This window comes from Sapajus apella, unplaced genomic scaffold (assembly GCF_009761245.1).
Source record: "Sapajus apella isolate SASKATOON/1434 unplaced genomic scaffold, GSC_monkey_1.0 scaffold168, whole genome shotgun sequence".
Lineage (NCBI taxonomy): Eukaryota > Metazoa > Chordata > Mammalia > Primates > Cebidae > Sapajus > Sapajus apella.
The window spans coordinates 2,006,606-2,027,407 of NW_022437108.1; the positions used below are offsets into that span (position 1 = coordinate 2,006,606).

The following is a 20,802-nucleotide window of genomic DNA, read 5'->3' on the forward strand; positions in this document are numbered from 1 at the left end:
TGTGATAGATGGTGATGCCACTGGTCGGTAAGCACACACTGGAAAATCTTGACATCCATGGACACGCCATGGCCCACAGAGACAGCTGTGCAGGGTTCTTTAGGTTTGGGGTGCTGTGCTGGCAGTTGCCTTATAAATTATGTAGTGTTGAAATAGGATGCCCTGGAGCTTAGCTAACCTTTCCCCAGGCCCCTGAAATGAAGGGGCTCTAGTTTTGTTTGCTTTATGAAGAATGGTTCTGTCATTGTTTTAGAACCTTTGGAGGAAGATTTATTGGGAGGAAGCCATCCTGAACCCTCAGAGACTTCTCTCATTTACTGGTGCACCAGCTTTCGAGTCCCAGGTCTTCATCCTGGCTCAGCTGCTCTCCAGCAGTGTGGCCTTCGAGAAGTTGCTTGACTACACTGAGTCTCATTGTCACCTATGAGTGGAGGTGATTACATTGTTGCTGTGTGGAACACCTACCCCCAGGCACTCTTATAGGGTGATGGTGAGGATTAAGTGAAATAATAAGGCTGAGGCAGGAGGATTGCTTGAAGCCAGGAGTTCAAGACTAGCCTGGGCAACATAGCCAGACCTCACCTCTACAAAATTGTCTCTTAAAAAATTAGCTGGGCATGGTGGCTTATCCCTGTTGTTCCAGCTACTTGGGAGGCTGAGGTGAGAACACCACTTGAGCCCAGGCGGTCAAGGCTACAGTGAGCCATAATCACGCCACTGCACTCCAGCCTGGGCAGCAGAGAGAGACTCTATCTCAAATATAAATAAACCAATAAACAAATGAAATCATGCAATTAGTACACTAGTATATGATCAGGCACATGGCAAGTGCCCGTAGCTGCAATAAACTTTACAATGTTTCAGGAGAGGGTATCCTTTGGACTCAGTCCAGTGATAGAAGCATTTGAAAAGACTAATCAATATGATGGCTATTTCCTACAGGTTCGAACCTGTATCTCCAGGGACCCAGAGCACTGGCTCATGGAGCCCCTTGTTCTCTTTACTCTTGTTTTGGGCTGTACCCTTACTGCAATTTTATACTCCAAAGCTTAAGACTGACATTTTTTTAAAAAAAGATGAAGTGTTTTATTAGTTAATTTCCCAGGGTAACTTTCTTTGCCTCTTAGAGCCAGAGTTTTTTCATCTATGAAAGAAGCCATTGAAATAATAATTTGCAATAAATAGAACAATTTTTCTTTGTACCTTCTGTACAGTACTGAGCATCATGCTTAGAAAGTCCTTCATAATCCCCAAGATCATGTAAATATTCATTTTTTTGGCTTGTATGTTTATAGTTTTGTTAGTGTGTTTTGTTAGTATGTTTATAGTTTTCTGTTAGTGTTTTGTTTGTATGTTTATAGTTTTGTTAATGTGTTTTTGTTTGTATGTTTATAGTTTAATTTGCATGTTTTGTTAGTATGTTTACAGTTTTGTTAGTGTGTTTTGCTTGTATGTTTATAGTTTTATTTGCTAGTGTTTTGTTTGTATGTTTATAGGTTTATTTGTTAGTGTGTTTTGTTAGTATGTTTATAGTTTAATTTGCATGTTTTGTTAGTATGTTTACAGTTTTGTTAGTGTGTATTGTTTGTTAGTATGTTTATAGTTTTATTTGTTAACATCTTTACAACAACTGGAATTGGTTTCTGGCACGAGGTTTAAAGCAGTAATGATTCTAATTTAATTTTTTTCAGGTAGTTAATTAATTCCTCTAACAAAACTTATTGAATAATTCTTCTTTGCTCAAGAGGTCTTAATGCCACCTTTATCACACACTAAAACAATATATTCTTATAAAAATTTAGGTTTGTGGCCTGGCGTGGTGGCTCAAGCCTGTAATTCCAGAACTTCAGGAGGCTGAGGTGGGTGGATCACGAGATCTGGAGTTCAAGGCCAGCCTGGCCAAGATGGTGAAATCTCATCTACTAAAAATACAAAAATTAGCCAGGTGCAGTGGCAGGCACCTGTAATCTCAGCTACTCAGGAGGCTGAGGCAGGATAATCGCTTGAACCTAGGTGACAGAGGTTGCAGTGAGCGAAGATCGCACCACTGCACTCCAGCCTGGGCAACAGAGTGAGACTCCATCTCAAAAAAAATTAATAAATAAAAAATTAAAAAAGAATTCAGCTTTGTTTCTGGACTTCCTATTCTGTTCCATGATTTGTGATCTCTTCTAAATTCTAAAGCCAATAAGGGCTCCCATGTTATCAGAGTTTGTATTCTCTGGAGATCTCTGTTCAGATTCTGACCTCTTATATTAGACTGTGAGTTGCCTGAGGAAAGGGTCTTGTCTCGCTCCTCTGTGTAGCCTGAGAGCCGAGCGTGGTGTAATGAAGGGAGAGCACAATAGCACCACAGTGAAGTGAGGAAGCCCCAGGCTTAGGGTTGCCAGATTGAGCAAAGAAAAGAATAGTACATGCAGTTAACCTACAATATCTAATAGTTTTTTGTATGAGTATATCCCATGCAATATTTGGGATATACTTATCCTAAAAGTTATCCAGACGTCTTCACTGAACCACTCATCCTCATCAGACCTCGTTTCTCTACTTACCATGAGATCCAAGCTGGAAAACCAGGAATGCATTTTTTTTTACATGCCAAATGCCACAAGCTCAAGTGAGAAGCATCCAACCTACTGGGTGTGTGAGTGGGGAATATGGACTTCCATGCCTGGAGAGGCAGTGTCCCATGCCAAAAAGGGACTGACTCACTGCTGTTCCTCCCTGAGGCTTCCTATCGCAACCCCTTGCACCCTGCCCCATGTCCCTATTCCCCAGAGGCCCTGCCCTGAGGGAGGCAAGGCAGACACTGTATGATCCTACAGCTGACTATTCATAGTCACTTATGTCTGATGCCACCCAGTGTGTGAAAGCTGCCTGGACACACCCAATAGACACTTAAGCTATGCTGGGGAGGCAGTCATTCTGTTTCTCACATTTATCCACACACTTCCACAGGGGCTGCAAGCCTACACGGCCTTGACACTCGTTCCACATAGCCCCTAGTTTGTGCCAGGCACAGCGCCAAGCATTGGGGTTACAATGGTGAAAAGATACCAACCTGGCCCCTGATGTCATGGAGCTTACAGTCTAGTAGGGGAGATGGCCATAAATCACATGATGGGAATTTATCTAACTGAGAAAGTATAAGGAGATACAAGAGCATACAGTGAGGGACCTAATCTGATGGGTGGGTAGTCAACACCCCAAATGAGGGATATTTGAGAAGGCGTTCATTGTCAAAGAGAAGTGTTTCTGGCAGACAGAATAGCATGTGCAAAGATCCTGAGGTAGGAGGGAGGGTGAGTGAGGGTGTGAGAGAAAGAGTGAAGCAAGAGGAGGCTGCGGAGGCAGGCAGGGGCCAGATCCTGCAGACCAAGGGTGAGTCAAGGCCATTGCAGGATTTAGCAAGACAGTGACTTAATGATATTGGGCTTTTAAAGATGAATATGGCTGCAATACCAGAATGGGTGGCTGGAAGAGGCCAAAGTGGAAGCTACTGGGGAGGTCTCTGTAAGAGCTCACAGTGACCTAGTTGTGGAAATGGGGCAGGAGAGAGGGAGACTGTGCTGGGCTTCATCACTGTTGAATGCAGAAGAGAAATGAGATAATGGGAGATGCTGGCACAGCCAAGGAAGACTTTCATTACCCACTGGGCGCGGGGGAGGGTTGTTAACCTGTGGGGAGAAGCAGGGCAGTTAGCCAGGATGGAAAAGAGAGGGCGGGAGGGAGAAGGAGCAGGAGCAAGAGAGCGAAAGCTGAAAATTCAAAGGACCAAGGAGATACTGCAGGGCCAGGTCACAGAGATGGGGCAGGAGGAACTCACTTGTTGCCCAGCTTTCTCTCATTTCAGCCTCAAAGAGATCCTGCTAGCTAGGGGGGCACTTTCTTCACTTCACAGGGTAACCAAATATGGATCAGATCATTCTCCAACATCACAGAGCTGGGAATTGAATACAACTCTGTGTAACTAGAAAGCCCAGGAGCCCCACTCCTGCCCCCAATCCCTGGACTGGTGAGTTATGTCAAGGCCTACAGCCAAAAGGAAGGCTCAAAGATTTCCCAGCAGGGGAGGAAAGCAGCTGGGTGGGAGGGCTGATTCTCAATTCCTGTAGTTCTCCCAGACCCTGGAACCTGGGGGAATATGGGGAAACCAAGGCAGACAACATGGAGAGAGCAAAAGGCAGTGTTTCTCAGCCCTGGCTACATGTTGCCATCATCAGGTGTGATCTGAAAACTCCTGGTGTGCAGGCTGTCCCCCAGTCAATTAGCTCAGAATCTCTAGGGTGGGGCTTGGGCATCAGAATATTTTCAAGCTCTCCAGGTGATGCCAAGCTCTCCAGGTGCAGCCAGGCTGAGAACCACCGGCATATCGGCCCCTCTCCTGAGAACCACCCTATCTCAGTCTAGACTCATTTTAGAAGGGCCTCCCACAACTGCATCTGGGGCCACACTGCCCAGGATTCCAGCCTAATGTGAGTTTAGGCCTAAGTAAGATTTTTAGAGACCCACGACACTGCAAAATTATTGTGCAGAGCGCCTCTCTCTGCTTCTTCTTTCCTTCCTTCCTTTCTTTTCTTTCTTTTTCTTTCCTCTTTCTTTCTCCTTTCCTTTCCCTCCCTCCCTCCCTTCCTTCCTCTTTTTCTTTTTTTTTATTTTGAGACAGGGTTTCTCCCTGTCACCCAGGCTGGAGTGCAGTGGCACAATCACAACTCACCGCAGCCTCAACTTCCCAGGCTCAGATGAATCTCCCACCTCAGTCTCCTGGGCAACTGGGACCATAGGCACACACCACCACATCTGGCTTATTTTTGTATTTTTTGTAGAAATGCAGTTTCACCATGTTGCCCAGGCTGGTCTTGAACTCTCGGGCTCAAGCAATCCTCTGTCTCAGACTCCCAAAGTGCTGGGATTACAGGCATGAGCCACTACACTAAGCTCCCCTCTTTCTTAGGTAGTTCTAAATAAAAACAAGACTAGCCGGGCACGGTGGCTCAAGCCTGTAATCCCAGCACTTTGGGAGGCCAAGGCGGGTGGATCACGAGGTCAAGAGATCGAGACCATCCTGGTCAACATGGTGAAACCCCATCTCTACTAAAAATACAAAAAATTAGCTGGGCATGGTGGTGCGTGCCTGTAATCGCAGCTACTCAGGAGGCTGAGGCAGGAGAATTGCCTGAACCCAGGAGGCAGAGGTTGCGGTGAGCCGAGATCGTGCCATTGCACTCCAGCCTGGGTAATATGAGTGAAACTCCGTCTCAAAAAATAAAAAATAAAAAAATAAAAACAAGACTAAATCATAACATCAAATTTGTGTGTTTTGAGAAATGACACCAAACTTCTATGACAGCTGAAATTAAACTATTTATTTCTGAATTTTCTGCTGTGTGTGTGCACACATGTAAACACTTGTTCTTGGTTGGTGCCCTACATGTGTACTTGCTGTATCTGTTGGGTTAATCTGCACAGGTCTGAAAGCACAATTTTCAGCAAACAAAAAAGCTCTACATAGCACAATTTCCGAGCAGTTGAGACTGAAGCAGCAGTCTTCTTCTGGGTTTAATTTGAATTAACTCATTTATGCTGGAGGTTGAAAATGCTTTTTGTGAAAAATCAGACCATGGCGATGACCCTGAGCAGTAGGATGTAAATAACTCCCACAAGCTTAGCGTTCCAATAATGGAACACTAGGCATAAATCGCTACACAGCCAGCCTGTACTTGTGCAGGAAACTGACCGTTTTCAGCCAGAAATCTTCAGATGAGGCCTATCACCCTCCAGTGTAACTCTAGGGCCTGCTTGGCAGGGGGACTGGCTTTGGCTGGAGGCTGGGTCAAAAGGGCTCCCCTGGAGTGGCACCTTCCCATCCCAGGGAGAGAGCCCTGTTGGGAGCATGAGATGGACCAAGAAGGTGCATCCATTAGGAAAGTGGTCCTTGGTCTGTCCAGTTTTAATGGAGGAAGGTGCTTGGTGCAATGACCAGTTCTGATTTCTGATGGGAAACTAGCTGGGGACATGGACATTGTCTTTCCCATGTGTGCCCCACTGGGGCCCAAATTTGAGGGGTGAAAATTTCCAGGAGATGGATCAAGAGTGGTGTACGTGTCTCGGTTGCCCAGGCTGGGCTCCTCCCACCCCCCTCAGTCCTGCCTTCTGGAACCCGAGCGCACCAGCAGGAGCCCTTTTTGTGGTCTGGGCTTCTGGCCAGGATGCCTATGGCTTCCTGGCATCCACGTTGGGAAGCCTGCTTTGAAGATCGTGAACTAGGAGAGCAGCAGTTGATCAAGTGAACCCCAGGTGTGACTAAAACTGCCTCTGATGGCAAAGCCCTCGATGACAAAGAGTCTGGCCCATGGAAAGATGGCCCTGAGCATGGCACCTCTGACCAGACCCCTCACTCCGACCTCCTGAGCGTGTGAGTGCAGCCTTGCTCACCGTTGAGGCTGGAGGAAGACCTCAGGGAGGCCACGTGGTAACTGCCCTTCCTGTGTGCCTGTCACAGCTGACTCCACTCACACCGTCCTCTGCCCAGCCAGCCCAGCCCTGCCATGCCCTGCCACTGCAATCAGTCCTCTTTGGGTGTGAGTGACAGAAAATTCACTTGAGTTTGCTCAGGCAACAAGGGAAGTTCATCGGTCAGTAAGTTAGCCACGGGCAGGGCAGGGAACAGTCGGGGCTGAGGAGCACCTGGCCTCGCAGTCCCAGCGCTGTGAGGCTCTGCAGGCTCCTTCCCTGGTCTCCGTCTCCCCCGCGGTCTGCAGATCAGCTTTGTGCTCTCACAGCAGCTTCCTTCACAGGGTTGGAATCAGGTGTTGGCAGCACGAGGCTTCCATCTTCCTGGCTTTGGCCCCAAGAAAGGATGGAGCTCCCCTTCATTAGCTCCTATTCAGAAAATTCCAGAAGCAAGTTTCTGCTTGATTTGGTGTGGTCTGGGCTGGCTGGGTAGCTGGCCAAGCCCTCTAGTGTCATGTGGTTGAAGTAGGATGGGGAGACGTATTCATCAGCTCAGGGTGCCATGCCAAAATACCACAGCCTGGTGCCTCAAACCACAAACACTTATTTCTCACAGTTCTGGGGGCCGGGAAATCCAAGATCAACGTGCCCACAAGGTTGGTTTCATTCTGGGGCCTCTTCTCTTGGCCCGTAGGTGGCTGCTATATTGTGTGGTCACGTGACCTCTTCTTTGTATTTGTGCGGGGAGAGAGTTCACTCTCTGGTGTCTCGTTTTATAAGGACACGAATCCTACTGAATCAGAGCCCCACCCTTAGGACCTCATTTAACCTTAATGACTTCCCGAGAGGCCTCATCTCCAAATACAGCCACACAGAGGATTAGGGCTTCAACATAAGACTTTACAGGAGAAAGAGACATTCCGTCCATGATGGGAAGAAAAGCTATTCATGAAAAGGGGACAGACAAAACTACAGATGCTCTCCCCATTTCCGCCAATACATCACACACACACACACACACACACACACACGCACACACACACACGGCCTGCCTTTGCCCCTTCCCCACAAGGCCACTCCCCACCCCATGCTTATTGACCTCCCTCCTATCCTGCTCTCTGGAGCTGCCCCTCCCCCTAAGTTGTCCTGTGGCTCACTGAATGCTAGGTGCAGGTAGATGCATGTAAATGTAGCCCGGGGCTGCAGGCCTCCTGGACCATGTGTGTCCTGAGCCCCACATGGGACTGGGCAGGAAGTGGGTCTCACCCATGTCTACTGTCCTCAGGCAGAGCCTGGCCCTGGGACAGGAGCTCAGTGGGTCCCACAGCTTTGTTGAATTCACCTCAGACCCCCCTTCCCCACCATCCACTTATAAGGTTCCCGGGGCCTTGATACCTCTGCCCTTGCAAGAACAGAATGCGATTACGCAGCTCACACGAACCTGCTGGTGGCTTCCTACAATCAAAGGATATAATTTTCTAGTTCAAAAGAGTCTACCAAGTGACTACCGCAGTGAATGAAGACAGGCCTACAACAAGGCACATCAGTGGGAAATTTCAGAAAAGGACTAAGGATAGAGAGAAAATTCTGAAACCTCCCAGAGAGAAAAGACAGGTCATATACAAAGAATCAAGATTCAGCATGACACCGACTTCTTCCCAGCAACACTGGGAGCTAGAAAATAAGACAGCAACATTTCCCAAGTGAGGAGAAGTTACGTTTACATTAGAGCATTATTTCCAGCCAAACTGTTAATCAGGAGTGGGGGCAGAACGATGACATGATAAATACGCGAGGGTCAGAAAGCTTGGCTTCCATTCACTCTTTCTCACCTCTAGTAAACACTATTATGCTAAGCAAATAGATCTTAAATGTTCTTACTACAATAATAAGTATGTGAGGTGATGGAAATCTTAACTTGATTTAATCATTTCCCAATGTATGCATATATCAAAACATCACACTGAACATTGTGTAAATATACACAATCTTTACAAAAATACACAATAAAATTGCATATTTTTATTTATCAATTATGCTTTAATACTGTTGGAGGAAGAATTCAGTATAATGTTAAAACAAAAAACAATTGCAAAACCTAAAGAAAATCATTAGGCTGGGAGTGGTGGCTCATGCCTGTAATCCCAGCACTTTGGGAGACTGCTGTGGGTGGATCACCTGAGGTCAGGAGTTCAAGACCAGTCTGACCAATATGGTAAAACCCCGTCTCTACTAAAAATAGAAAAATCAGCCGGGTGTGGTGGTATGTGCCTGTAGTCCCAGCTACTTGGAAGGCTGAGACAGGAGAATTGCTTGAACCCGGGAGGTGGGGGTTGCAGTGAGCCGAGATCACGTCACTGCACTCCACTCCAGCCTGGCTGAGACAAGAGTAATGATTTTTTTTTTTTTTGAGACTGACTCATTAGTCCAGACCAGCCTTTTACAGATGAGGTCAGTGAAGTACACAGAGGTGAACTGACTTGTCTGATCTTACACAGCAAGTCATCGGCAGAACTTGACCTGAAATCCAAAGCCAAGCCGTCTTCTATTACCTCAAGATCCTTCAGTCCAGCCCTCCTGGGTCTGCCTTGGGAATCGGTATTGGTGATAAAAGGAATAGAGAGGAACATCCTTAGCGCTCTCCATTTAGTTTGACATTCACACTGAGCCAGGGCGTCGGCAAGAAACAGTGCGCTCCAAGAGTGCTCACCCCAACCCTTTCCCCTCCCCATCCTCCCTCATAACCAACTTCAGCTAAAAGGTCTGAGAAGAAAAGGGAGCGTTAGATGACTCTCATAGGGTGTAAATGATTCCCACCACGATTTTTTTTTTTAATCGAGATGTATCTCCAAAAACAGTTTGTTCCCCCATATAACCTGCAGGTGGCACCAGAGCAGCGCGGGAGCCGAGGGTTCTGCTCCAGCCTTCCTGGAGACCCGGGCAGGGCGGGGTAGGGCGAGGCAGAGGTGGTGCGCACCGCTCAGCTGGGCCGCGGATCAGTGCACAGCGTCTGAAATGGACACATGGGCCTTCTGGCTGATTTCCTCTCTTTGGTAGGGTGATCATATGCTTTATCGTCCAAATCCAGACGCTTCGGAGAGTGAAAGGGGCCCTATTATAATTGCACCGGGACAGCAGACATATGGTCACCCTACCCTCTGGTCACTTTTCCTTCCTTGTTCCAGTCTTCCTTTTAGTTCTTTTTCTTTTAAAATACACAACATTCTCTTTCTCCAAGCACCATTGTCTTTGAAAATGCCCTTGCAATCGGGATATTTTCAACCACGCAACATCTGCTTTCGCTTCTTGAGTCTGAACAGGCTCTCTGAACCCACCCCAAGTGGGTTTTAGCTTCCAGCCAGAAGATTCTGTTCCCTGGATTACCATCCCCATGACTCAGGAATTAAAAGTATCATACGTGGAACAGTGACCCTTATCTCAACTGTGGTGCCTCTGTGCTAAATTTATTCCTGTAATTTTGTTCTCAGTGCTCACGTCCTTTATCTCTTTGAATTTACGTATATTAGTTTATCGAATTGCAAGTAGACAAGCCCCATTAGGCAGGATTCTTATATTTCAAGATCATCCCGTTACTCCATTCAACCCCAAATTAGCATGCCATTTATCCCCGTTTCTGAACCCTCTTCACTTAACAGTCTCATAAACATCCATCTATTGCAAAAAGGACTGTTCTCACTTCCATTTTTAGTTGATTCATTGCTATCCAAGTAATGATTTGTCTGGGGGAGTCATTAGTAGAGAATTGTGCCCTTAAATTTATTTTTATAGTTGGATTCTGCTAGTTGTGGGGATCAAGGGAGACAGTGGCAACAGGGGTGCTGTGTTAACTGCAGATGTGGCTGTAGGAGCACTTTGCTAACCGCCAATGTGAGTTCAGACTCTTCAGGGTATTTGGCGCCCAGGTCTATGGTGAGGTGTGACATATGGGAGGTAAGGTTTGATGCCTGCTCTGACTCCAGTCTCACTGATACCCAGGAGACATTTGGCAAATCATGGCCCTGCCTTGGGGAAAAGAGCAGTCTGGAAGAGCTTCTTCAAGGCAGCCTGACTTCAATGTGGTCTGGGGCATGACTGAGACAGGCTTATGTGAGGAGGGACTGGAGGGTATCTGGGTAAAGAGCTGCAGTGTGGGCAGAGGTGTAGTGTGGGCACCACTGGCCAAAGCAGGGAACAGAGACAGAATGAGGAAGAGCTCTGTGGGAGGGTGGGCATAGGGTGGAGAACCTTCAAATTCCAAAGAATTTGACTTGTTGGGGCTCAATCCTGTAGGTAGTGGAGAGCCATGGAAGGCTCTTAGGTGGAGAAATTGCTGAAGATTAGTGAGCAAGCCCTGTCTCCATGAGCAGCACGGGTGGTCCACAGGCATGACTGTGCAGGGAGCTGGTGCAAATGCCTCTGTGTGCAGGTGAGCTTCTATGTTGTGACACTGCCCACGTGTGTGCTTCAGTGTGCCGAGTGGCTGCACACCCCAGATCTGTGCTGCATGTGCCTGCCAGTGAGGGTGCCGGGCACTGGGAGCTGGTAGGGAAGGAGGCGTGTTAGGGCGTAGTCTCCAAAAGCCCTCCTCCGAATCCACATGTGCTTCTGGAGGAAGGAGCCCTGCACACTGCAGAGAGCATGCTTCCGTAAAAGGAGCACTCAACTGGGAATCGGGCAGGCAGGCCAGCGCCACGGCCCCAAATGTCTCTGTCCTCCAAGAGGCCGGATGTGAATCACAGGAATTTACAGCCCTGCCTGGAGTGGGATTTATGAGTCTGCCTCCAGCCTGGGCTGGCGGGGAGTGGTCACTGTCAGCGCCCCATTGCCACTGATGGACGAGGATGTTTCCCGCAAGACAAACTCCTCTCTGTGGCAGGCAGCGAAGGGAGACCCATCCAGGCCCTAGGACCAGCCCCATACCTGTCCCAGAGCTGGATCCCTCGGACCCTCACAGTCCATGCCTCCCCTCGATCCACAGCCCTACACACTGCCACACAAGCAGGAGGTGCACCCAAGGGGCCCAACTCCCAGCCAGAGCTCTGCCTCTCACACTGCCGTCTGCATCTGCTCCGCATGACCTTCCATCCCAAGGCCCAAGCCTTGGGACCTGCCCAAAATGGGACATGCCACACTCAAAGCCAGAATGGATATCTGAGGTAGCCCAGAACACACACACACACACACACACACACACACACACACAGTACACAGATGAGGAACCAGGGTCCAGAGAGGGATGAGACTGGCCTGAATCACCCACCAGCACAGCAGTGAAGCTGAGACCCCAGCCCACAAGCCCCCTGGACTGGTTATTTCAGTGTCGGGTCACACTGGACTGTCATATGGCCATGGGGGTAGTTTTCATCTCCAAATGCCGGCGCCTCTCCAGAGTACAGACAGACCTGGGTTTGAATCCTTGTCCACCATCTAAAAGTTATAACCTCTGTGCCCCTTTCCTCACCTGAAAAATGGGGATCAAAATAACCCCAATTTGCTGAGGTTCTTACGAGGTTCAAATGAGAGGACGCAGGTAGAGCCACAGCACAGAGCGGGCCCCTGGCACATGCTCCCTGAATGGTGACGATGGTTCTCCACCATCCCCCTGCCTGGGGGGGGGGGGGCTGCGCCTGATTTGCTGTGGGCAGAAGGACAGTCAAGGTTGGTGGGGTCAGGAGCAAGGAGAGTTCGAGTGTGGGAATGCAGGGCAGGAGTGAGACCACTTCCTACTGGAGGAGACCCTGGAAACCTCCCTGGAGGTGGTGGCATCAAATAGAGGATGCAGAACTCTGTCTCTCTTGCTCTGAAGCTCACTGGGGGCTTCTTGAGTACCGCAGGGCTGGAGGGAAGCACCCTAGCCTGAAAGCCAACCCCAGCCCAGCCCAAGCTTCTGCCCTGGATGACCGGAGGAGGAGCCCCTCCCTTCTCTGGGCATCCGAAAAATGGGGCCAGGGAGGACCAGACAACACTCCCTCGAGGCGCCTTTCTGCTCAGGGGCCTGTGCAAGCAGAAGAAGGCGGTGCAGACCCACCCTCGGCAGAACCCAGTTATTGCCACGCGGCGGCAGCAGGGAGTGAAGCTGCGGTCCGGCCTACTTTCCCCGCGGCCAGTCCCTCCCCAGCACCCGGTGGTCTTTGCCCCCCCACCCCCAGCCAGCTCGCCCGAGAGCCAGAGCTGAGCGTCCTTCACATCCAGACATGCGATGCTCCCCGCAGCCCTGCAGGGCGCCAGTCAGATGGGGAAACTGATGGCCCAGAGAGGGGAGCACTTGCTCAAGGCCCCCCGGGAGCCAAGTGTGCCCGGCGGAGGCGGTGTGAAAGGAGACGGCGGTCACACGGACCTGGCTGGGATCCCGGTCCCCTCACTTCCCGCTGTGTGTCCTCGGGCAGGTCACCCACCCTCTCTGAACCTCAGTGGATACGAGTGCTGATCACAGAAGCCACCGCTTAGTTTCCGGTAGAGTTTATGCCCCATGAGAGCGGAGACACGTCTGTCACTCACCTCAGCGCCCCCAGAGCCTGGCGCAGGGCGGGACACAGAGAAAAGCGCCTTCCTGGCGATGGGCACACGCTGCCTGTCCTCAGACCCCGGCCCGCAGCAGTCCCGCGTCAGCCCCGCCCTGCTCCCCTCCCGGCCGCCCTTCCTGCAGGACGCCCACCCGCCCCCGGCCTGGAGGGGCTCCTGCTCCGCGCCCCGCGTGCCGTCGGACCCCACCCCAGCCCGCAGGCCCCTTTCTGGGTCCCGCCGCTCCCTGGCGTCCCTCCCTCCTGCCGAGCCCCCGCTCCGCGCTCCGCTGTTCACAAGACAACCAGGACGGTGTTTATTTCTCTTTTGTCTCCCTTCCTCCCCTGAAGGGAAACGCGCTTCCAGTCTTCCAGGAAAACAGGAAAGCTCCGGATGAGAAAAAGCAAACAAAGGCCATTGGGACGGTTGGCGCCCCCCGCTCCCCCCGCCCCCCGCCCCGCCGGCCCCGCCCCCGCAGGCCCCGCCCCCGCAGGCCCCGCCCCGCAGGCCCCTCACGCGAACCCGCGCCCGCGCGCCCTCCTCCGCCAGGCCAGAGAACCGCTCTGTTATTTTGGGGGTCATTGAAAATGTCGACCTTTATTCTAGAGGATAACAGGGACCCAGAGAGCAGAGAAAGGAAAGCCGGGCGGGCGTGGGGGAGGGTCTGGGGGAGAGAACCCTGCGGGGGCACGTGGGCGGGAGAGGAAGCGGGAGCGGAGGAACGCGGGGGGCGGGCGACGCCCCGCCAGTGAGCAGGGCCGCGCGGCCTGGACCCCCAGGGCTCGGGGGATGTGTCCTCCCGCCAGCCCCCACCCCACCCCAAGGAGCCGGTGGCAGGAGCTCTGTTTAGTCCTCCCGAGGGGGGCGTCTCTGAGTGCTGGGAGCAGGGGTGGGCCCCGGCTTGTCTTCGTGGGCGTCCTCTCCCAAGCACGTGCGCAGCGCCCAGAGGCCGGGGCCCAGACCGCGGGGGCCGAGAGCAGCCAGAGGCCGCTGCTGCTGCGGGAATGCAGGGACTCCCGGGACCTCCCTCCGAGGCGCATCCCGCCTCCCCCTGCCTGTGGGGGCATCTCAGGGTTTGTAGACTTACTTCTCCAGGGCAGTGGGGGGCGCCAGTGAGCCTGGGTGGGCGCCTATCTGTGCAGGAGACAGGAGAAGCCTGGGAGAGAGGGGCAGGAGGGGCGGGACGGGCGGAGTAACAGCTGTGGCCGGGCGTGGCGTGGGTCTGGGCATGCGCAGTACACGCGTGGGTCGCTTCTGCGTTTTCCTTATGACTGTCGCATGAGGCATGTGTTTGAAGGCGGTGGTACCTGGCGTGTGTGTAGAGTAAGGTGTGGGTCTGCGCATTTATGTGTCTTGCGCCACGTGTATGCCGTAATGGACACGTGTGTGCACCCCCTACCTGTGCGCCTCCATATGTTGTGCCCCCGTGTCCCTGCAGGCAAGGCCCCTCTTCTGCTCCTGACCCAGGTCCACCATCACCCCAGGTCCTGGGAGCCAGAATCGTGATTGGCTTTGGGGTTCCCTCCAGCAACAGCGGAACAGAGACCAGCCCCCACCCCAGCCAGTGTCGTGGAGACTGGTGGGACTGCGATGTTACCACCAAGCCGTGGCAGAGGTAACGCAACACGGAGTCAGGCCTGTCTTGCCCCCTAGAGAGACGGGCAGAACCTCAGGTGGGCCTCCTGCCAGGTCCCGAACCTCATCCAGCCTCCATTTACCGCTCGTGGTAGGAGAGGGCGAATTCCCACCCTCTCGCTCACACAGCCTCTGACCTCCTGGAGGCCAGGCAGGGCTCCAGGTGAAGACCGATTCTGCATGCCCATGCTCCAGCCAGGGCCTGGCACAGGGCAGGAGCTTAGCAAATGTTTGTTGGATGATGGATGGGGGCTTTGTGTGTGATCAGGTGCCAGCTCCGGGGCCTAACGACCTGAAGATACAGATTCAAACCAGGGCTTTCTGCAAGGTCAAGCTAGGACCCCCAGCGTTGTTCAGAAGGGGCCGCGTCAGCACTCCCCTAGACCTGGGAGGCCGCTCCTGACCTTCTGCAGGTCACCCCTCCGGGGGCGCTACCACAGGAAAGGCAAGACCAAGTGATGGGACCATTTCATCCAAAGGTCGAGCTCAAGCTAATGACCTTCAGCTCAGGCTGAAGGTCTGTCCTAAACTGAGCTATAAAAGCAAAAATAGGGTTTAGTCCTAATAGAAGTAAAGCACTGGCCAGGCGCGGTGGCTCACGCCTGTAATCCCAGCACTGTGGGAGGCCGAGCCAGGCGGATCACAAGATCAAGAGATGGAGACCATCCTGGCCAACCTGGTGAAACTCCATCTCTACTAAAAATACAAAAATTAGCTGGGCATGGTGGCCCATGCCTGTAGTCCCAGCTACTCAAGAAGCTGAGGCAGGGGAATCACTTGAACCTGGGAGATTGCAGTGAGCTGAGGTCGCACCACTGCACTTCAGCCTGGTGACAGAGTGAGACTCTATCTCAAAAAAAAAAAAAAAGTAAAGCACCTCACCCCAGACAAGCGCTGACCCAGGTCACCCACTGAGCCCTGATCCTTGTCACACACAGAACCTAAACCTGTATTTAGAGACGGGCCATTAATTTGTCACATGGGCTGGGCACAGTGGCTCAACCCTGTAATCCCATTTTGGGAGGCCAGGGCAGGAGGATCACCTGAGGCCATGAGGTCGAGACCAGCCAAGGCAACATAGCAAGATGTCTCTACAAAAAATTTAAAAATTAATCAGGCTTGGTGGCGTGTGCCTGTAGTCCGAGCTACTACAGTGAGCCAAGATTGTGCCGCTGCACACCAGCCTGGGCGACAGAGCAAAATCCCGTCTCAAAAAAAAGATTATCATGCGGCCACAGTTATTTCCGGGCTCTGGGCCTCAGCCTCCTCATCCTTCCTACGGAGGGCCTGCACCTGGGCTAGGTGTTAAGTCAGAGAAGCCCTGTTCAGAGGTTGGCCTGCAGTTCCCTGACCTGGTAACGCGGGGGCATTGGCTGCTGTCACCTGCCAGCTCCCACCCCCACCCAACACTGACAGCACAAGCATCACTAATTTTTGCAGCTGCCGTGAGAAATGGCACTATTGGCAAAATGACATCTTTCTAATCTGCTGCAAGACAGATGGGTCCCCGAGCTCCCGCAGCCTCCCGAGAGCCTGCCCAGGCCAGCCTTGTTGAGAGGGTGGGCAGACACAAAGCCCAGGACCTGGGGGCAGGTGGGATGGAGGGAACCTCAGGGCCCAGAGCCAAGGACATCCCTAGAGGGGTTTACCACAGGCTGTTTTCTAAGTGTTTAGCTGTACATGTACTTTTTAAAATAGTCCAAAGAATATTATATCCTCTGTTCCTTTCTGTCCAAAGTTGGGTCCTCAATTCAACTTTCTTCTCTGTTCTTTTTTGAAACAGGGTCTTGCGCTATCGCCCAGACTGGAGTGCAGTGGTACAATCACAGCTCCCTGCAGCCTCTACCACCTGGGCTCAAGCAATCCTCCCATGTCAGCCTCCCAAGTAGCTGAGAGGACAGGTGCCCACCACCATGCCCGGCTTATTGTATTTTTAGTAGAGACGGGGTCTCGCCATGTTGTTCAGGTTCAGACTGACCTTGAACTCCTGACCCCAAGTGATCTGCCCACCTCAGCCCCCCAAAGTGCTTGGATTTCAGGCATGAGCCACCGTGCCTAACCTCAGTTTTCACTTTAAATGAAAACCTGGAAATTGCTCAGGGTTACAAGGATGAGCCGTTGGACGCTGGTTCTGAGGTGGTGCTCGCTTCCCATCTCCCTCTGCTCTGCGGAATAGTGTGCTTCTGCCTGAGTCATTGGACCTGAAGGCTCTTCTCACCCCCACCCCCTCCATGGCTCCCACCCTCCCTCCCAGCCCCTGCACCGGCCTCAGCCACGTCCCCTCCATGCCTCACACTGGCCTCAGGCTGCCAGGTCAAGGTAGAACTCCCCTCACACCCTCCTGTGTCCCGGGGTGGAGGTGAATTGGGGTCTGGATGCCAAGAATGGAGGAAGGACAAATGCCAGCCCCAGAGACCCTAGCCTCCTCAAAGACCAACGGGAGATGGCACCTGTCCGCCCAGCAGCAGTCAGGCCGGAGCGGGTGGGGGTCGAGGTGGGTGGGCATAGGCCTGGGCTTGAAGATCCAGGCAACGCTGTCCCCTCCTGGCTAATGCGTGGCTGCTCCTCTGACAGGCACTGCCAGGCTAAGCTGTTGAGGTTGGGGACACAGCGAGTGACTCTCCAAGAACAGCATGTGACAAGCAGACCCTTCCCGGCAGTCGGCGCGGCTGAGAGCTGCCTCCGCTGCCCATCCTGTCCAGGTTTCTCACTGCCCACAGCATCTTTCAGCCCTCACAGCTTCAGGGCAAAGCCTGAGGCCCCTCCAGCTGCCCATGATGCAGCCCCGCCCCCTGCACCCCAGGTCCCTGCAACTCTGCATCTCCCCAGTTCCCTGTCCCTGGCCTTTCCAGGGCACCTGCATGCTTTGCTCTCACCTTGACCTCCACCTTCGCCCTCCCCAGCACACTGTCTCCTCTTGTCCTCCTTGGTCCCTCCCTGAGGAAACCCCTCTCCCCCACTTTCAGCCAGAGAAACCCCACTCCTCTGCCCACGCCCCCACCTGCCCTGCCCCTGTCTCAGGGACTGTCCACTGTCAGCAGAGTCTCACAGTTCTGGAACTTGGGGCAACTTGGTCCTCTTCCAGGCCTACCCCCTGCACTCTCTAAAGGGCAGTCCTGAGCCCAGAGAGGGGCAGGAGCTGCACAAGGCCACACAGCCTGTTAGTGGCAGAGTTAGGACTGGAACACAGCTCTCCCGAGTCCCTGCCTGGGGCTCCTTGGAGGACATATGGCTTCCCCACCTGGTGAACCAGAATGGAACTCAAGGACAGGGACTATACCATTCCTTCCAGTGTCCCCCACCCCTCACCCAGAGCAGGACCCACAGGAAGCAACTGTGAATACAAAAGGCAAAAAGGAATAATTGAAAATATATCTCTAATGCCTTCTATGTGCCGGACATCAGCAGGCACCAGCTCTGCTGCTAGAAATCTTGGTCAAGTTGCTCAATTTGGTACAGAAAAATAATTTCCGGGGATGGGGGGCAGTGAATGCCCCAGGAGGGGCCTCAGTCACGAATGTCGACGACCAGTGGGCACAGGTGGGGTGAGTGCTTGATGCCCATGGTGAAGGCAGGGGCATGGGGCTTGTGCACAGTGACCTGCTGGACCTCGTGGGAGCCAGGGCCAGGCCGCGGTGTGTGGTCCAGCGGGTAGGCAAAGCGCTTGGCCATGCTGTAGACAGGACTGCGGCTCTGATAGGTGGATGGCTCAGGCCGGGCGTGCGTGGTAGGTCCAGGGCCCCCTGCCACATCCTCCTTGTAGAACCAGTTCTTGTCCCTGGAGGCCAGACTGTAGCAGGGAGAAGCTTGGCTGACGGGGTTGTTGGGCCCCAGCAAGAGTGGCAGCTGGTACTGGTTGGGGGCCGGGTTGGGGTCCATCACTCTGTACGGGCGCCGGTAGCCAAAAGTGTACTGGGGAGCCCTGTGTTCCCCAGGTGGTGGGATCTTCTCAAAGTAGTACTGGCAGGACGCGAGGGTGGGGTTCAGGCCTGAAAGGGAGTGGCGGAAGGGAGGGTCTTAGAGCAGGGACCAGACCTCATTCTCTGCTAGCCAACTGATGGGCCCTGGTTATCCTGCTGTGACCTCAGGCTGACCACCTCAGCAGTAGAGCAGGATCATTAAGATGGTCACTTAGGCCATCCTGACATCAGGATGACGACACAGTGGTCATCATGTAAAAACCATAACGTCATCATCCAGACATTGTCCCTCTGAAACAGAACATCCTGAGATCACTGCAGTCTGTGAGCGCATTCGTGTGACAATATTGCATCCACAACAGGAGCCCACGTCATCACAATGTCACCTGGTGACATGCTGTGTGTCGTAACATTGACTTCAAGACGTGGTGGCAGCATCACAATGTGAGTGTCTTGCAGGGAGATACTGACATCCAGACATTCTCAGGGAAGGAGTCTTGACCCTTTGCCCCTGCTCAGGTCCTAGGGGTGCACCCCATCCCCCAGCCTCCCAACCCCCAACATCTGTGCCTAGCCCCGTCTTACGCAGGCTGGAGATGCGCTCCACCATGGGGACCTGCGGGCAGCTGGACATTCCGAACCGAGTTATTTGGGGATCCAAGACATAGCAAGGCCCAGGGCTGCTGTGATCCACGATCCCTGCAGGGCAGCCAAAGAGAGGGCCTGGTCAGCCCCAGAGGCTGCCCCACTGAGCACCTGGCCTGCCTCCAGGTGAGATTCCCTCCCCCTTCAGATCCTTTGGCCCCTGTATGTTTGGGGACCCTTGATTTCCTCATCTGTAAAATGGGGCGTTTAACACATGACCTGATATTTTCAAGAACTTGCTCAGAGGAACAGTAAAATAACAGCTGGACAGCAGCTTGGACAGCCACCCACCCAATCGGGGATCAGGGCCAAGGAGGCATTCAGAAAAGGCCCAGCCAGGCCAGGGGCTTTCCCTGCTGAGGTGGGTATTCTCCCAGGGAAAGGCCTGGCAGACCTCCCAGATCTCAGACCCCCGGCTGCATGCCACCACACGTTGGCCAGCAGCCCAGGTCATCTGTAGCCTCTGCTCCTGCCCTTCCAGTGACTTCTAGACCACCTGGGAAGCTCTGGGGGCCACCACTGCCCCACTGGCCCCCTGGCTGTTCCTGCCTGGCCACAATGGCAAGTGACCCCAGCAGAGCATGGTGACCAGAGCTGAAGGGCCCCAGCCAAAGGCCAGATAGAGGGAGACTCTGCTGTGGCAGCTAGACAGGGCCAGCATCCCCTACAGGCTCCCTTGGGAGAGGCAGCTGGGGGATGCCCATGGAGTTACCCTACCCTCAATCCCTGCTGGCTTCCTGTGGACCTAGGGGGTCCCTCAAGTGTCCCACTCAGATTCCCAGTGGCTACAGAGAATGGCTCTATGTCTCTCCCCTCAACCTCCAACCACAGCTCCAACCCCAGGGCAACTGGGGTGACAACACTCACGCTTCTCTGAGTGCCGCGTATGAAGGGTATAAGCCGGTGCCTTGAACATGGAGATGTCATGATTTATGTAGCCTGTGCAGGATGGCCGGAGGTACTTGGCAGGCCCCGGACCTGTAAGGATGAACAGGACAACCCTCAGCGTGGGCCCACCAGGTCAGAGGCAGGGGAAGCCCCATTACAGACACCATGGGAACATTGGAGGTCTTTAGTCTTCCTGCTGACGCACTGCCACGAAGCCCATCATCCATCCAGCTGCTTCGCTCGGGGGAAGGCAGTGTTTCCAGATAAAATGCAGTTTCCCTTGGACAGACAATGCATAATCAGAAAGTTACAATTAATTTGAGAACTTATTCTGCGCCAAGTTCTATGCTAGGCATCTGATGTGGATTATTTCCGTTAAGCTTCCCAACAACGCTGTTAAGGTGGATGCTCTTGTTTTTCCCATCTAACAGAATATTGAGGCTTAGAAATATCAATTTAAGGCCGGGCGCGGTGGCTCAAGCCTGTAATCCCAGCACTTTGGGAGGCCGAGGCGGGTGGATCACAAGGTCAAGAGATCGAGACCATCCTGGTCAACATGGTGAAACCCCGTCTCTACTAAAAATACAAAACATTAGCTGGGCATGGTGGCGCGTGCCTGTAATCCCAGCTACTCAGGAGGCTGAGGCAGGAGAATTGCCTGAACCCAGGATGCGGAGGTTGCGGTGAGCCGAGATTGAGCCATTGCACTCCAGCCTGGGTAACGAGAGCAAAACTCCGTCTCAAAAAAAAAAAAAAAAAA

General features: G+C 52.8%; 1 protein-coding gene and 1 long non-coding RNA gene across 2 annotated transcripts in view; one reads left to right on the plus strand and one right to left on the minus strand.

The window, feature by feature from the left end:
- Nucleotides 1-13,475: 13,475 nt before the first annotated feature.
- LOC116542409 lies at nucleotides 13,476-17,939 on the plus strand. The gene is made up of 2 exons (XR_004265211.1): nucleotides 13,476-13,531; nucleotides 17,164-17,939. It is a non-coding gene; the product is annotated as an uncharacterized LOC116542409 (long non-coding RNA).
- A 13-nt stretch (nucleotides 17,940-17,952) lies between these two features.
- Nucleotides 17,953-20,802, minus strand: part of ODF3L1 (outer dense fiber of sperm tails 3 like 1) — a 4,042-nt gene continuing 1,192 nt past the window's right edge. The window contains exons 2-4 of the mRNA XM_032267287.1: nucleotides 20,022-20,132; nucleotides 19,095-19,208; nucleotides 17,953-18,578 (exon numbers count right to left, since the gene is read on the minus strand). Coding sequence (XP_032123178.1) covers nucleotides 18,097-18,578; nucleotides 19,095-19,208; nucleotides 20,022-20,132 — 707 coding nt within the window. The 3' untranslated portion in view covers nucleotides 17,953-18,096. The remainder of the gene's footprint in view (nucleotides 18,579-19,094; nucleotides 19,209-20,021; nucleotides 20,133-20,802) is intronic.